The sequence below is a fragment of the Kogia breviceps genome, chromosome 12 (genome assembly GCF_026419965.1).
Source record: "Kogia breviceps isolate mKogBre1 chromosome 12, mKogBre1 haplotype 1, whole genome shotgun sequence".
NCBI lineage: Eukaryota > Metazoa > Chordata > Mammalia > Artiodactyla > Physeteridae > Kogia > Kogia breviceps.
In genome coordinates this window covers 66,515,408-66,534,126 of record NC_081321.1, presented here as the reverse complement: position 1 = coordinate 66,534,126, position 18,719 = coordinate 66,515,408, and the positions used below count along the sequence as shown (strand labels likewise).

Here is an 18,719-nt window from a genome sequence, read left to right as displayed (position 1 = left end):
TTCAGATATTTTACCGTGAACATACTTGCCACTCAGTTTAACAAAGCTCTAAGGAGAGAATAATATAATAAGATTCCCTATGATTATTCAAAAAAAGAAACAAACCTTTATATTACAAAGTATAGGTTGGCACTTCATCTTAATCTAGTGCTATTTTGACAAAGCTGTGAGAATTAAAGAAGATAACGTGATATCGTGACTCAGTCAAAAATAATTTCTAACACCCAAGGCTGAAAGAATTTCAGTTCGTAGGTGCTATTTTCCTCATATGAAACTGTGCTTATTATACTCCATTTATAATCGAACTAAACACATTTTCTTGGTATGCTAATGCTTTATTCAAACCTTCTCTTGATTTTGTCATTTAATTCACAAAGATTCAATTAAGTGAAACAGACCTTAACGTAACTTTGAATGAATTTTTTAACAAGAAGAGACTTTATATTCAAAAGAGGTAGTCATTTTAATATTAACCTGTATTTATATAAAATGGAACCAGTGTCATAGTTCTTTCCTCCTTTGACCTAAATTTCCTCCATGCATTTATCTCTGAGTATATCTCAAGCATAACAAAAAAGAGAAAGGATACACACACACACACACACACACTCATATATGGAACTCTGAAATAAAAGGCTGAAATCACTAAATCTTGAATAATGCAAGGTGAAATGTGTTTCTCAGTGGAAAGCACAGGGCCTCTTGAATACAGGTGCTACTTTTTTTTTTTTAAGACATTTACTTTTTTCAAAAAATTTATCTTATATATTTTTTGGCTGCATTGGGTCTTTGCTGCTGCGCGCAGGCTTTCTCTAGTTGCAGCGAGCGGGGGCTACTCTTCGTTGCGGTGCGTGGACTTCTCATTGTGGTGGCTCCTCTTGTTGCGGAGCACCGGCTCTAGGTGCGCGGGCTTCAGTAGTTGTGGCTCGCAGGTTCTAGAGTGCAGGCTCAGTAGTTGTAGTGCACCGGCTTAGTTGCTCCACGGCATGTGCTATTGCCTGTGGCAGAATCAGAGCAAACATTAATCTTCCCGGGCCAGGGCTCGAAACTGTGTCCCCTGCACTGGCAGGCAGATTCTTAACCACTGTGCCACCAGGGAAGCCCCAGGTGCTACTATTTTTGTTTGTTTGTTTGTTTGTTTTTAAGCGGTACGAGAGCCTCTCACTGTTGTGGCCTCTCCCGTTGCGGAGCACAGGCTCCGGACGCGCAGGCTCAGCGGCCGTGGCTCAAGGGCCCAGCCACTCCGCAGCATGTGGGATCTTCCCGGACCGGGGCACGAACCCGTATCCCCTGCATCAGCAGGCGGACTCTCAACCACTGCGCCACCAGGGAAGCCCAGGTGCTACTATTTTTAAGCAAGTTGCTTAACCTCTCTGAGTCTCAGTTTACTTATCTATAAAATGGGATAATAATACCTAATCCTCTGGGCTGAAAAGATAAGGAGAAACCAACCTAGCTCCAAGCCTGGCATATATATGAAGTGTTCAATAAGTATTTCTGAATTAATGAATTTCATTGAAAATAAAGGTGCCACAGAGGTAAATTACTATATATCATTTAATGAAAAATTGCACTGATTGTGTAACCAAATAGCTAAAAGTATAATCACAGGTGTTTTTAACAATTCCCTGATTAATACACAATCAGCAAGGCAACACACATGTGAATGGATCAAGTATATTGACCTTGATGAAACACTGTGTTTGGTACAGGAGTGGTCCAGGCAGTTACTCAAGAGACTTAAGCATGGTCATAGCTACCAAAGCAATACAATAGATTAAGGATATTTTCTTATGTTTCTGCATGTCTCAATTAGAAATTCACAAGTGTTATTAGAGACAGTAGTTACTTATTCATCCTTCATAAAAAACAAAATCTAACATAATGAATTGTTTATTCATTTTTTACACCTGTGCAGACATAAGCTAAAGGCATTGAACTTGCCACTATTAGAAATAATAACTAATGAATATATGGTGATTTGTGCTTTCTCGTCCTGTCTTTTTCAATCCATACAAAAACCCTACAGAGTCAATATGGAGGGAGAATGGTAGAGTAAATTTTCAATTAGGGAGCTCAAAGCATAAGTCCAGAAAAATTCTATTAAATGTTTGGTGCTGAGGCTACATCAGGAAGCAAAAAGACAAAAAAGCCTACCTTCATGGACTTCACAATCTGGGATTTGTATTGACATCATGGCTTTTAGATTTATGAATCAAGGCACTAAAGTACATATTCACAATACAGGACGTTGTTAAGAACTACATTAGTGGCCAAGGGATTTGTATGTTCTTTTTGTCCTCAGTTATTGAATGAGGTTTGATATTTTGTGCAAAGCCTTGGAACATACTCAGTTGTTATTGTCCACAATTCAACTTCTGTCTGTTGTTCAATTTAGGGGAGATGAATAATGATAATCCACCAGAATTGTTGCTTCTTCCTGTCTCCCACAGCACTTCCTTTCTACGGTGCTTAGAGCACTTACTGCTCTTATTCTTGCTCAGAGCTTGCTCATATTCTCACAGCCAGCTCATTATTTGTCTCCCAACCTGTACTGAGCACTGTCTAGAAAAAGGGCCACATCTCATTAATCTTTGCATGGCTAGCACCTAGCAGAGTGTTGCCATACAGTTCAGGTGGGATGTATGTTTGTTGTATGAATATATTTGTATATACTTTACTGTTTTCAAAGCACATACATGTACATGATCTCATCAGACCCTCACAAAACTCAGTGAGATTGCAGGGAAGAATGAGTTCCCTCATTTTACAGAACCTCAGTGAGATTGAAGATTACAAATGCCCTTGTGTGACAGATGAAGAAACTGGGAATCAGTGAGAGATTTGATTTCTGAAAAGGACATAACTAAGACTTGAATTTCCAGATCAGTGTTCTGTCTAAACACTAAATGAAAATATAGGCATACTGAACTATTATCTTCCGTATGTCTTTAAGGTCTGTTAGGTGTTTGGCCAATCATTTATGACTTTCTCAAATCACTGGTGAATTCTTGTTTGTTAGCTTTTTTTCAAATGGAAACCATGAGATGGGAGAGTTTTCAGAAACTATCCATATTGTAATCAGAAGACAATGACGTAGATTATATGCAAATATTTTGCTGTAAAACTGTGTCTGTCTTCAGGAGTATATTGCTAGCCAAAACAATTCTGCTCTGTCATAGGGAAGGTGATGGAGGCAGCTTTGTCATTTCCAGTCCTGAACCCATAGTCATACCCTTCTGCTTACACAAGATTTCTATATGCCTCTTAATTTCTTGATCAAAAAAATGAGAGTCCCTACAGTGGCAAGATAGTGAAAGCAGTCTTGGGGTGAAGGGGTCACAGCTAATAGTTGAAGGTTCTAGTAACTGAACTTTGATCAACTGACTCTAAAGTCACCCTTTTAAAAACATCATCTCCCATTAGATTACAGGCTACTGGAAGGCAGGGACTGTATGTATTGAATCCCCAAGTCAGGCCATGGCTTAGTTCAATTCCTGTCACATATGTTAATTAATCAGCAAGTGGCAGCTCTGAGGATAAACCTGGAGGAGTGCTAGGGACATGTTTTTCAAACTTAGTGATAGAAACTTCTCTTTGTGTTTTTAAATGTTTTCTCATTGTGATTTTTAATTTAAAACCATTATTAAGAAGGTTGCTTGTGAGATAAGTTATTTTCTAGGCAATATACTCAGGGCCTTAACGGGGGCCTAGTGATGGAACTCTGGCTTTAAGTCAGTTATCTTGTGTACTGTTATAAGTCAACATTCCAAAATAAACTTTAACAGAAATTAACAGCAACTACAGTTAAACCCTAACATTTCTGAACTAGAAGCATTTTCTTTCTAGGGGATGGGATTAAGGGGTTGACAAATTCTCTTAATCCGAAAAAAATCATCTCTCTGCTTCCCTCCCCTCTATCCCCTCCCTTTCATTCTTCTCCCTTCCTCCAGATGCACGTACACTCTGACCATTTTGTTTGCGTGGAAAGTTGAAAGAAAGCAACACACTAGCTACACGCATCCAGCGCTCCTTGGGGTAGAAGAGCAAAGTTCTAGGGCAGAGCCTGCCGTGCCAGAGCCGGCGATGCGTTCGCTCTCCGGTACCTGCTCAGCTTCACGCCGCGTCTGAAGGTCTGCCCCTCGCGGAACAGTTGCGTCTCCATCTGGCTGCCAACCCACCCAAGCCTTCTCTCCTCCACAACCACCACCTTCCCTCCTTCCCCCCTCCTTTCCGTCTTCCCTCTCCACCCCGCCCCCAATCTCCTCCTCTTTTTCTCACTACAAGCGGTTGCTGATGCTGAAGCTGAGCGTCACTTCGGCTCCCACGGCAGACATGGCGACACTGACAGTGGTCCAGCCGCTCACTCTGGACAGAGGTAAGGGAGCAGCTCACCCGCCAGGCCACTGCGTCCCCTCTGCCTCCCCCTCTGGCCCCGCCAGCTCCCACCGGGACCGCCAGACGCGCTCGGGCAGGGGAAGCAGGGCCGCGAGGAGGAGCGAAGAAGGCTTTCGCGCTGAGAGCAGGATACTTTCTTCCCCTTTTCTCTGCCCGCCACGTCCCCGCTGCCCCCTTCACGCCTCACTCGCCTGGCACAAGGGTGCCTTCGCCGGGCTCTAGCGCCCCCGGCCGCCACTCCCAGCCCCTCGCCGGATCGCCTCCGGGCCGCCGGCTTTGTTGGAGCGGAGGCGCGGGGACCGCTCGGCGCTCGCCCGGGGCTCGGGGTTGGTGAGGGGCAGGGAGGAAGCTTGCCGTGCCGGCCGAGGGCGCCTGCAGCCGGAGACCGGGGAAGCCTGGCGAGTGAGCCGCTTGCCAGCCTACGCTGCCGGGGACCTGGGAGGAAGGAAGTTTGTCCCCGCGCCGGGGGGCGAGGGTCGGTCAGGCTGCGGGTGCCCGGGCAGCCGCCCGGGGGCGGACAAGGCGTACCCCTTGTGACCTGTGCCGGGGCGCACGGCGGCTGGGCTGCCGCGGCGGGGAGCTGCCCTCGGCCGAAAGGGCAACGCGGAGCGCGGGCAGCCGTGCCCTGCTCTCCCGGGCTTCGCGCTCTGAAGGCGCCAGGGGTCGCGTCTGCCCCGCCGCCGGCGGCTCTCCGGCAGTGGTAACTCAGTTTCTCCTGCCCCAGCCAGCCTCGTCCTCTCCCAGCCCTGTGCCACCCCGGTGCCCGGGCTGCGGAAGGCGCTGGGACGCAGCGCAGGCTGGGTTGAAATTCAACTTCTGACCCCCGACCCTGTGCGTCCTGTTCTCTGACTTGACTGGGGAAGCAATGTTTGCTTCCTTCCCAGGCCCTCCCCAAGCCTAAGGATGGAAACCTCCGCTGAGATCTCGGCCTCTCCGGTGCATCCGTGCGGGGTTATACTTGTCCTTTGCGTGTTCGAATTTCCTTTCTGGCTTCCGACGTCCAGTTATGAATGCGCTGAGTCTCACGACTCTGCAGCGGAGGACACCTGCTCGTCCTGGTCCGCAGCGGCAAGATTTAGGACCGTGGGCGGCCATTTGGAGATGGTGTGCTCAGATGAAAATGATTTAGTCCGATGTGCCTCTAAAAATATTCTTTCTAGCGAATTAAACTGGACTGTGGGGCAAGGCAAAAGACCATCCTGCTGCGAGTACAGTGAAAAAGCCAGGGCAAACTTAGTGAGGTTTTTAATTTGGAGAGATTGTGGGTGACTTTAACGTAATCTGTTGGCGCCAGAGCGGATATTATGTGGTGCCCATAGCAACCTTTCTTGGGGTAGGAGTTGAAAGATAAAAAAATAATTGATTTTATGTTGGGAAATGTTGGTTTGCAAGCTAGTAAGTTAATAACAGTAGTTAAAAAGGTCAGAAATCCATTGCATAATCCATGATTTCTCCCCAGGATCATCATCTGCCCTAAGCAGGATAAATCCATTGCCTCTAAAAACGAAACGGATGGCAAGCTATTAGAAATTATGGATTTCCCAAGTATTTCTGTTTTAATGTAATGAGATCTTATATTGTCCCATTCCTAAATAATAGTCTTTAAACATCCCAAGTAAAACGACTACGTTAGGAGAGAAAACGAACAAGCAAACTCCAAGAAAATTGCATACCTGAGGAATTTTATATACTACTACTACTAAAAACATTTCACTTTGGGGGGTCTTACTTGAAATGCCTGGATCAGTTGTGGAGAGGAAATGCAATCAGACTAAGTTCTATTCTTTGTTCTTGTTCACAGCCAGACTGTACCTGTCCTTCCCAGTTGTGATTAGGTTCATGGAATAAGTAGCTCAAGAGGCAAGGGTGGGTGAGACAGTGAATGTATCTGAATAAATTCAGCAGCAGCTCACTGCGAGGTCTGTAATTTACAGATGGTGGGTTACTGGCATCATTACTGTGCATGAAGTCAATACATATTAATAATTTCCCCTATGCATTATTAACAGAATTAACTGATTGATTACATCATTAAATTGATGAAATAAACTGATAAAAATTTTCCTACAAAAAATAAAAATCTCTTAAAAGAGAGAGCCCAATAATACTTATCTGGCTCCTAGCTGTAACTCTGATACTCACTTTGGAGTAGTTGGTTAGCCTCTTTGGGCATCAGTTTTCCTCTATGGCACATAAGGAGTTTAGATTAAACGATTCTGCCACTGTGCAGCTTCAGTCTAGAATTCAATGAATTAAGATTAGGACTCAGTTCCTGGTCACCTACTGGAAGATTTTGCAGATCACTTCCTCTCCCACCTCTTCCAGGTGTCCTTTGACGTGCTCTGAGGTCACCCACTACTTTGGCCTCATCAAAGCATTTCTCAAATTCTGTTGCATCTGTCTCCTCATTGAACGGAACTCCTTGAGGGAAGAGACCATTTCTAAATTCATCTTTGTATTTTCAGTGCCTGCCATAGTCCCTGATCACAGCAGAAGATCAAAAATTAATGTAAGGGCTTCCCTGGTGGTGCAGTGGTTGAGAATCCGCCTGCCGATATAGGGGACACGGGTTCGTGCCCCGGTCCGGGAAGATCCCACATGCCGCGGAGCGGCTGGGCCCGTGAGCCATGGCCACTGAGCCTGCGCGTCCGGAGCCTGTGCTCTGCAACGGGAGAGGCCGCAGTGGTGAGAGGCCCGCACACCGAAAAAAAAAAAAAAAAAATGTAAATTAGTGTAAGGGAACTAAGGATTGTAACAACTTAAGCACCGTTAAAATATAAGGGTTTCATAGTGAGCAGAGGTACAGCTCATAGATTCACAACATTTTGACCCTAGAAAGAATGGCAGGGAGAACATAGGCCAGTGGTTCTTAAACTTTCTTTTCCCCCATGCACTTGACAGATTTCCATCAGCAACCATAGCTCACTTATCTGTGATTATTAACCAAGGGGGATCGTGGCAGGTGAGCACAGGAGAAAAGGAAAGAAGACGCTGCACAAAGCCTCCTAAGGGCATCTCATCAAGCAAACCCAAATCCGTAATCCATATGTATTCTGCTGGCTCTTTTCTAACATCCTCATTTTTCAAATGAAAAACGTGAAAGAAGCAATAAGAGATGTTTTCAAGGTTACTCTACTAGTTAGTGGGAGATTTTGTGCTAAAATCTAATTTTTCTTGTTTGGTGCCCTTTGGTATTATCAACAGATTCATCTGGAATCTTCAGGACTGAGGTTTTAAGCAAACAAATCAAAGTTTTGGCTTGAAATTAAGATTGATCCCTCCCAGAATTCAAAAGATATTATCTGAAAGTAAGAAGCTCAGAAGTCTGCACTAGTTTCCTGGGCCTCGTCTGGGAAGCAAGCCTTTGCCAGAACCAGCCTGGCCCCTGAAAGAACAAACAGGGTGGCTTCAGGTTTTCACTGCTCTGTGTATATCCTAAACTCTTTTCCATCTGCCATTAAGACCTCAGATTAACTCTGTGGGGGCATATGGGTGGCTGTGGTCACAGCAGGTTCCTATTCACGCTGGTCCCAGTGCTTAGGATTGCTTATTTAGTGCCTACAGCAAGTCAGACCCTACTGCGGGATTGCTATATACTGGTGAGCTAACCAGACGACCCCATAGCTTCATGGTAATTAGAGCTTAAGGAGGGAAAGAAATTACATGCACACACACACACACACACACACACACACACTCATTCAAACCATTCATTCATTCAATAAATATTCATTTATCACCTGCTATATACGAGATGCTACAGGAATGCCAGAGACAGTTTTTGCTTTTATGGTCCTTAAGAGTCTAGTGGGGAAACATAAGTTAGGAATTCATTCATTCATTCAACAAATTATTGCGTGTCAACCTTATGGCAAGCATTGTTTTAAGCAATATAGTGATCCTAATGAACGAAGTAGATAAAGCCTAATGGAGTTTACATACTAATGAGATAACCACACACTGAACACATAGGTATACAACTATAAGTGCTAGTGAGAAAAAGTAAGACTGAATCAAAGTGAGTGATGGGCTGCTGTTTGAAACATGACAGTCAAGGAAGACCCTTTCCTCCGAGTTGGTGACATTGGAGAAGAGACCCGATGAAAGTGAGGAAGCAAACTTTGCGGGTATCTGGAAGAATGTGCTCTGGAGAAGGGCCTCACGTGTGTATCCTGGGAGCATCAAGAAAGTCAGTGTGCAAATGTGAGCACATCAAAGAGTGGCAAAAAAATGGGATTTGTGAATTGGTGGCCAGGGGCCAGATGATATAAGTTATAATTAGGACTTTAGATTAGTTGAAAATATGAAGTGCTCTGAAAACAATAAACATGACAGGAGGATAGAGAATAATGGGGAAGGACCTATTTAGATGGTGTTGGTTGAAGAAGGCTCACTGAGAAAGTAAAATTTAATCTGAGTTCTGGTGTATTAATAAGATCCTTAGGAAAAGCATTATGGATAGAGGGAAGAATACACGAAAAAGCAGTTGCACATGTAAAGCTTGGCTACCATCCCATTAATACCTCCGTAACCAAGCAAATGATTGAAAAGAAAAATTACCAAGAAATAACAACACTCTAAGTATGTATCTGGGGTAGATATTTGGTTATAAGTATACCAAGAAAATCTCAACTTTTTGCTTCTTACTGCTAGACTAAAACACTATATATTATAATTAGATTTTCACAGATACCTTTTTTAAAAAAAATAATTAATTAATTAATTTTTGGCTGCATTGGGTCTTCATTGCTGCGTGTGGGCTTTTCTCTAGTTGTGGCAAGTGGGGGCTACTCTTCTTTGCAGTGTGTGGGCTTCTCATTGCGGTGGCTTCTCTTATGGAGGAGCACAGGCTCTAGGCACGTGGGCTTCAGTAGTTGTGGCTCGTGGGCTTCAGTAGTGGTGGCTCATTGGCTCTAGAGTGTAGGCTCAGTAGTTGTGGCGCACTGGCTTAGTTGCTCCGTGGCATGTGGGATCTTCCTGGACCAGGGTTCGAACCTGTGTCCCCTGCATTGGCAGGTGGAATCTCAACCACTGCACCACCAGGGAAGCCCCCAAAATATCTTGAGCATTGTAATTTACATGTCACCATGCATAGATCTACATGTTGAACCCAAGTGGTCATAATATGAGATATATTCATTTTCAGGCTAATATTTTATATTAGACTGTGATGTAGAAAGTAGTAACTGTAATTTACCCTTGTGGCAAAGAGAAGATGCTGATAAGGAGATTAGTGTGGAATCATCTCTTCCAGAATTTAAAATATTCAGTGCAATTCTTCCCTACACCTTTGCCCAGATTTTAATCTCTACAACCAGGAATGACCTTCAGCTAAAATCAAGGGAACAAAGCAGGGTGCAATCCATGATACTTAATACCATTATAACGAAGAACATAGGAATACTTCACTATATTAAAAACTGCATGGATTTAGGCACTTTCCTTCAGTCCAGTATCTCCAACTCTCCTTCACTTTCCATCTCAAGGTCAGAAAAGATAATACAATGGAATTCTCCAAAATGTTACATCTGCTTATCTTTTTGCCCTGATTTTAAGCAGAATGGCTTTAAAAAATCATGACTTATAAGGAAGTCTTTACATGACTTATAAAGAAGACTGACAAAATCAATTCTTGGAGAAAAATGGATAATTAAAATAATTTCTACGAGTAATTGAAATTGTGTAATTTTAGGGGCTTCCCTGGTGGTTCAGTGGTTAAGACTCTGCCTGCCAATGCAGGGTACACGGGTTTGAGCCCTGGTCCAGGAAGATCCCACATGCCGTGGAGCAATTAAGCTCGTGCACCACAACTACTGAGCTCTCGTGCCACAACTACTGAAGCCCACGCGCCTAGAGCCTGTGCTCCACAATAAGAGAAGCCACCGCAATGAGAAGCCTGTGCACCACAATGAAGAGTAGCCCCCGCTCGCCGCAACCAGAGAAAGCTCACACACAGCAATGAAGACCCAACACAGCCAAAAATAAAATAATTTATTTTCAAAAAAAAGAAATTGTGTAATTTTAAATATTTGAGACTTTGCTTATAACATGATCAATAGTTTACAATCTGCATTTAGGCATCTATATAAAATAAAATGCTGGTGTCACAGCCACTGAAATTTTCTGAGTTAAATTCAACTTGGGTACATTGCAAAAGTGTAAATGTAAATCTTGATTTCTTGAATTCTAAAATAAGTTGTAATCTGAAATATTGATTAAACAAATTTTGATGTGTTTTCCCTTTAAAAAAATTAAAACTTTTGTCCTTTGAAAATTCTAATAGAAAACCAAGAGCTTTTATTTTGTGGATTTCAACCTTATGAAAAAAACATGAGTGCAAAAGTTGAATGCAAATGGAAATCCCATGAGTGCCACACTTTTCATAGAATTTGTGATACATTAAAAGTTTTCTCTCTTCCCTTTTCCCTTTTCAAGGCAAGTGGAGCTTATTACTTTATGTATTTCCCAATTCAAGCCTTGGGCAGCCTATAGCTTTTCTAATCAGCTGTAGTCACCAGTTTTTATAAAATCTGTATTTGCCTGAAAATTGCTTTTGTTCATAGTCCAAAGAGGCTTTCCTCTTCTCTCTCTCTTCGTTATTTATTTATTTATTTATTAGCATGAGGAGAGATTAAGGAAGAAGGAAAGCAAAAATTAATCTAGTCTTTATGTTGTTTTATTTTTTTATTTTTTAAAATATCTTTATTGGAGTATAATTGCTTTACAATGGTGTGTTAGTTTCTGCTTTACAACAAAGTGAATCAGTTATACATATACATATGTTCCCATATCTCTTCCCTGTTGCGTCTCCCTCCCTCGCACCCTCCCTATCCCACTCCTCTAGGTGGTCACAAACCACCGAGCTGATCTCCCTGTGCTTTGTGGCTGCTTCCCACTAGATCTATTTTACGTTTGGTAGTGTATATATGTCCATGCCATTCTCTCACTTCGTCACAGCTTACCCTTCCCCCTCCCCATATCCTCAACTCCATGCTCTAGTAGGTCTGTGTCTTTATTCCTGTCTTACCCCAGGTTCTTCATGACCTTTTTCTTTTCTTAGATTCCACATATATGTTAGCATACGGTATTTGTTTTTCTGACTTACTTCACTCTGTATGACAGACTCTAGGTCCATCCACCTCACTACAAATAACTCAATTTCGTTTCTTTTTATGGCTGAGTAATATTCCATTGTATATATGTGCCACATCTTCTTTATCCATTCATCTGTCAACGGACACTTAGGTTGCTTCCACATCTTGGCTATTGTAAATAGAGCTGCAGTGAACACTGAGGTACATGACTCTTTTTGAATTATGGTTTTCTCAGGGTATATGCCCAGTAGTGGGATTGCTGGGTCGTATGGTAGTTCTATTTGTAGTTTATTAAGGAACCTCCATACTGTTCTCCATAGTGGCTGTATCAGTTTACATTCCCACTGGCAGTGCAAGAGTGTTCCCTCTTCTCCACACCCTCTCCAGCATTTATTGTTTCTAGATTTTTTGATGATGGCCATTCAGACCGGTGTGAGATGATATCTCATTGTAGTTTTGATTTGCATTTCTCTAATGATTAATGATGTTGAGCATTCTTTCATGTGTTTGTTGGCAATCTGTATATCTTCTTTGGAGAAATGTCTATTTAGGTCTTCTGCCCATATTTGGATTGGGTTGTTTGTTTTTTTGTTATTGAGCTGCATGAGCTGCTTGTAAATTTTGGAGATTAATCCTTTGTCAGTTGCTTCATTTGCAACTATTTTCTCCCATTCTGAGGGTTGTCTTTTGGTCTTGTTTATGGTTTCCTTTGCTGTGCAAAAGCTTTTAAGTTTCATTAGGTCCCATTTGTTTATTTTTTTCTTATGTTATTTTAAAGTTGTATGCCCTGGGCTTCCCTGGTGGTGCAGTGGTTGAGAATCTGCCTGCTAATGCAGGGGACACGGGTTCGAGCCCTGGTCTGGGAGGATCCCACATGCCGCGGAGCAACTAGGCCCATGAGCCACAACTACTGAGCCTGCGCATCTGGAGCCTGTGCTCCACAACAAGAGAGGCTGTGATAGTGACAGGCCCGCGAACCGCAATGAAGAGTGGCCCCCACTTGCCACAACTAGAGAAAGCCCTCGCACAGAAACGAAGACTCGACACAGCAAAAATAAATAAATTAATTAAAGTTGTATTCCCTGATAGTTGTGATGGGGAGGAAAGAGAGAGGGGCTGACTATATTTTATGCTCTTGTCCTAAAGCCTTTTTACATCAGCATCCAGAAATGTTTTAGTCTACAAACATTAAGTATTTGCTTTCTTTCTCATTTTTTCCATAAGCGTCACTAAACATTTAAGAACATATATTTTTTATTGAACGTTTTTTGCAGATCAATATTTGAGTTTCTTTTTGCACTACAGTTACAAAATATTTTCCAGGAGTCAGAATCATGTCATATTCACCTTTTCTTTTTGTTTGATAATGATAAGTTACAAAGAGAAGGAACCAAATTTCTAAAAATTCTTAGTTATTGAAAAAGGTATTTTCCATTTAATCAGAGTTTTATACACAGTTTTTTTGTACGCGGTCCTCTCACTGTTGCGGCCTCTCCCATTGCGGAGCACAGGCTCCGGACGCGCAGACTCAGCGGCCATGGCTCACGGGCCCAGCCGCTCCGCGGCATGTGGGATCTTCCCAGACCGGGGCACGAACCCGTGTCCCCTGCATCGGCAGGCGGATTCTCAACCACTGCGCCACCAGGGAAGCCCTATACACAGTTTTAAAATTGAAATTGAAAAATTAATGATCGAACTTCCAGGAAAAGAAACAGAAATCTGGTGAATACCTTCTAGTTTGGTGTGTCAACCATCCAAGCTCTGAGATGAATTTGGTGTGCTCTGGTCATTTATGAAAGTAATGCTTTTCCTTTTGGGGTGCTTTTTTCAGGATCACAGCTAGGGCTAAGCTATTTAATAGGGAAAAGAGAAGATTTAGAGAGGAGTATCGAATGGGAAGATAGGTATATTGGGTTTTAAGGATGCTATTATAGGTGCAAAGCCAATACGTCTTGGAGAGAGTTCTTTACTTAGTTCTGACATCTGTCTATTAAGATATAGTCTTCATCAGGTAGACTCTGCTGGATTTGTTTACACAGAGCTCAACACACTCTTAATATTGACTGATTGATCAATTGAATAAATGAATGAATGAAATTAACTTAGTTGATCTAGCTGTCATGGAGTCATTCGTAATGCTAAAAAAAAAAAAACCTTCCAACCTATAATAATGTTAAAGCGGTGGCTACCTTACTTTGTCACTTTGCTTTGTGTGTGTGTAGCAGACCTAAAAGTGGAATGCTCTCCAGGGCCAAGAAAAGATATGAGGTGCTGGTGTTGATACTTATACTTGTAGCCCTACTTCCATTGTTTGCATCCACCTGCCATCTTAACTTGTTAATTGAACCAGGCAAGTTAATGCCAGAGTACAACTGAAAAGGGTAAAAAAAAAAAAAGACAAAAAAGGAGGAGGGCTTAGCAGAATCTGCCCCCCCCCAACACACACACATAAGCTATACTGCCTTACTTTTCTTTTTTCTTCTAACCACAAATGGATGAATAATAGAGCTATGTCCTGACAAACAAGTTAGAATCGATTTAATTTGAAATCACTCTGGGTTGGCAAATGTAAACACAACCTTAAAAGTCATGTAGATTAAATCAATGCTTTACTTCTGGTCTAAGTGATAAAAGAGGTTTTTTGTTTTTGTTTTCTTCTCCATGACTGACTTTCACTAAGTGATGTGCTAGCTGAATTTGAAGACTTGTCTATTAAAAGTAAAAGTAAATATACCCAAAGACTACTTGAAAAAAGTTGGGTTGAATTGAAACGTATATTGAAATTATACTCAGATAGTATCTGACTTGGACAGAAAACAAGGGCTTCTAGTTTAAACTGGTGGTAATTTCCTCTAGAAACACAGTAGCTATTCCAAGTCCAACTGGTTATGCTATTTTTGTTTACTTGCCTACTGTGGTGATAGCTAACGATATTTCAGTATGAGCTCTGTTTTTTGTTTTTTTTTCTATCAAAGAATCATCTTTCACCAAAAAAGGAAAAAGGATAGAATAATGGGAATCATAGAATGGCAATAAGATTTAAACCCCCGAGTTAGGTGGGGAAAAAAACTCCATCAAATCATAGCTGGGTCTATTTAATAGTATTGAATTTGGAAATATGGCTGAGAGAATGCTGAAAGTGATTTTTGAGGAAAGTCAAAGAGCACTAATTGCTGATGAACAAATATCCTGGCTTCCAAAAAGGTGTTAAAGATGTTTGGGGAAACTACAGACCAATCTACCTGTTGTTGCCTCCTGGCAGAAAAATCTAAGCATATTAATAGAAGAATGTGATATTGGTGCTTAAAAAAGAAAGTGGTGATCCCACAGATCCCTATTCTTGGGATCACCAAGAATAGTTTTTTTCAAATTTCAGGTGTGTGCCATAGCAATACTATATACTCATGACAGCCCAACTTTCATAGAAGCACTGTGGAAAGTGTGAGGTATGTGAAGTGAATGATTGCACTGTTGGATTTCTAGTGGTTGAAACACTATTCCAAGGTGATTTGGTTCTCTGTCCTATTCAACGTTGTTGCCAATATTTTGGATGAGTGCCATAGAAGATTTTTTTATAAGTGACATAGAGCTAAGAAGAATGGCAACTAATTTAGCCAACCAAATCAGTATTCTAAAATTATAACTAGCTTGGAGTTTGGGATTAGCAGACACAAACTACTATATATAGAATAAACAACAATGACCTACTGTAGAGCAAAGGGAGCTATATTCAATATATTGTAATAAACTATAATAGAAAAGAATATGATATAACTGAATCACTTTGCTGTACACCAGAAACTAACACATTGTAAATTAACTATACTTCAATTAAAAATATATATATATATAACAAATCTATAAAGAAAGTTTAAAGATCATATCTATCATTCACTGGTACCAAATCAATTTCCCATACTGAATAGAGAAAAACCCGTGAAACAATAGCAACAATTCAAAGTCAAAAATATATATAATGTCTAATAGCCAGGTAAGCTCACAAATTTAGATATTTTTAAAAGTGTAACAAGAAAGTAATGTTGTTTTTCAATAAAAGTTGTTTGCCAAAATCTTTAAAATAAATAAATGAAATTATAACTAGCTTGGACAGGTTACAGTAAAAGAGATAAAATTTAATGAAAATGAATGTATTCTTCATTCATTCATTCACCAGGAAAAGGGAGCCGACGCTGTCTATTCATTGCTCTTGGTTCTACTGCCCAGTGAATACTGTCCCACTGGACTCCACTCAACCCCCTCTAAAACCTCAGGCAGGCCCTGTACTTCAGTCAAGCCATCATGATTCAGTCCTGGGTCGAGACAGGTTTGGTTTAGTATGACACTTAAAACATGCACCTCAGGACTTCCCTGGTGGCACAGTGGTTAAGAATCCGCCTGCCAATGCAGGGGACACGGGTTCGATCTCTGGTCTGGGAAGATTCCCGCATGCCGCAGAGCAACTAAGCCCGTGCGCCACAACTACTGAGCCCGTGTGCCACAACTACTGAAGCCCACGCGCCTAGAGCCCATGTTCCACAACAAGAGAAGCCACCGCAATGAGAAGCCCACACACCGTAATGAAGAGCAGCCCCCGTTCACTGCAACTAGAGAAAGCCCGCGCGCTGCAACGAAGACCCAACACAGCCAAAAATAAATAAATTAATTAAAAAAAAAATGCACCCCAGAGCCAGCCTGCCTGAGTTTGAATCCTAGCTTTTCTATTTACTAACTCTGTAACTTCCAGTGTTACTAGACTGTTTTGAATCTCAGTTTTCTTGTCTGTGAAATGGGAAATGATAAAAATAGCAGTGACTTCATAAGGTCAACGAACCTTAAACGTGTTAATACGTGCAAAATACTTAGAACAGGCCTGACGCATGGGCACCACTCAACAATGATAATTATTTCTTCCCTGAGTCCTCAAAGTCAAGGAAGACATCCTTCGATATCCGCCGGATATTGGTTCCAGGAGCCCCTGCTGATAACAAAATCAGAGGAAGCTCAAGTCCCTTACATGAAAAGGTGTGATACAGTCAGCCATTGGTTCTGCACCCGCAGATTCAAGCAACCACCCATCTGCAATTAGCTGAATCTGTGGATGCGGAACCCCCGGATATGGAGAGTCAACTGTACTCCCACCCTACTGCCAGGAGGTAAGGACAGATACTGTTTGTTGCCTTCAAGCTATACTAAGAGGCAGAGACCGTGTTTATTTTGGTATGCTGTAGAAGCAGGAAGCATTTGGAGATGCCTGGGGGGTCAAAGCAAAAAGTTCCAGTATAAATACCTAATTTGCCAGCTCCCTCTTTCCCTAAATCCCTTCTTTCTTGATGCTTCTATAACATTAATTTTCATAATTGTACTAGAGCACTTACCACACCATATAGAATTTTTTCTTTTACGCTGCCGTCCCTGTCACAACATGTTATTTATATTCATCTTTGTGTACCCATTGCCTATCACAGTGCCTGAAAGACAAGTGCTCAAATGTGTGCTGAATAAATTAGTGTTTTTTTCTTCAAATACTGCATAGCGTCAGGAGGTAAAACTAGGTGAGCTAGCAAAGGATACAAGATGACAGATTTTTTTTATTCAAGAAAAAATCCCCCACATTTATTCTGTTCAAAATTAGAATGAGTGCCTTCCAGGAATTTGTGAACATTCCATTACCAGATTACTGCAAAAGTACAGGCAAAACTTGAATGACAAATTGGAAAAGTTGTTACAGATGGACTTTGTGATTCGGTAATTGTTAAGGACAGGGACTAGAGTTTATGTAGATGTTCAGGGTTTTTATTTTATTTTATTTATATGCAGATATCAAAAGTGTACTAAACAGTGGACTGGGGAAAATATAACCAAGAGTGACTTCTTGACTCTTGTTTAGTGTTGTTTAATTGTGAAGCATCACATGATGCTGAGAGAGGCATACACATGCCAGTCAGGGGTATGAGCGCTGGATCCAGACGTCTGGCTTCAAATCCTATCTATGCCTGCCTCTTCCTTAGCTCTGTAACCTTGGCCTGTTAATATCTTCTCTCTGTCCTTTACTTTTCATCTATAAAACTGAAAATAATAATCGTTTCTATCTCTTAAGATTACTGTAAACATTAACTAAGAAAACATATGCAAGTGCTTAGAACGCTGCCAACTCCATAGTAAGCGCTCAACACTGACTGATTATACCCCACCCCTTCTCCCCAGGGCATGTGTTTTTCCCAGTGCAGTAAATGAAAAGTGCACAAGCTTTGGATTTAGACAGATATGGATTTGAATTGCAGTTCTGCCACTTACTATCTATGGAAGCTTAGAATACTGCTTACTCTCTCCACATTCTATTTCTTTCATTCTTAATATAGGAATAATGACACCCACTTTATGTGGTGATACATAGGCTACAGGCTATGGTTACATAGGCTTGCAAGGCTAAGGTTCTTCCTTAGCCTTGCAAGGAAAAGAGAATGAGAATCTACCATGTGCCAGGTACCGAGTCAAAGGCTAGGGGTAGAGCGTGCAGTCCAGGGAAGACAGACATGAAACATAATTTATGATAACATAGTTTGAGTATTATAGTAACAGCTCACACATATGGAGCATTTACTACATGCCAGGCATTGTGCCTAGAGTTTTTCCTATTTCCTTTCAATTAGGCCTGAAAACAAACCTCTGAGGCACATGCTATTAGTATTTTGAAGGTGAGGGAATTGAGGCAGAAAGAGGCTAAATAAAGGAATTGGAACCCAGTCTGGTTTATATTGAGACCTTGAGTTTAATCACTATGCTACACTGTGGAGAGCAAGTACATAGGTCTGTTACAAGACTTGAGGGACTTGGACTTGTAAGGGATGGCAAACACGGAGGTGCTTGCAAAGGCTTCAAAGAACAGACAGACTGGTAGGAGGCACCACCAGGAGAGTTGTTCAGACAAAAAGGAAAGAATTTTATTCAATGCTTATAAAAGGGGTATATACTAATGCTGGTAACGACTAATTTAAGTGATGTATTTTAAAAAAGTCTAGCACAATTATTTGAAAATAGCAGGTTTCATAAATGGTTGTGCTTATTATTAATCATGTTTATTACTTTCTTGGTACAAAAGATCAAAATACCCAAATATGGAATTATAAGAAAGTCTAGCAAGATTCTGTTTCTTCTTTCCATGCCGTGCCGGTGAACCAAGAGATTATGACTGTGACATTTAGATTATCTTTCAGTGATCTGTCATGC

The 18,719-nt window shown here is 41.5% G+C and overlaps 1 protein-coding gene across 1 annotated transcript in view; it reads left to right on the top strand.

Moving 5' to 3' along the window:
• LIN7A (lin-7 homolog A, crumbs cell polarity complex component) overlaps positions 1 to 18,719 on the top strand; it is a 378,966-nt gene that overhangs the window by 94,134 nt on the left and 266,113 nt on the right. Inside the window, 1 exon segment of the mRNA XM_067009824.1 lies at positions 3,954 to 4,378. Within this exon segment, the coding sequence (XP_066865925.1) occupies positions 4,087 to 4,378 (292 nt within the window). The 5' untranslated portion in view covers positions 3,954 to 4,086.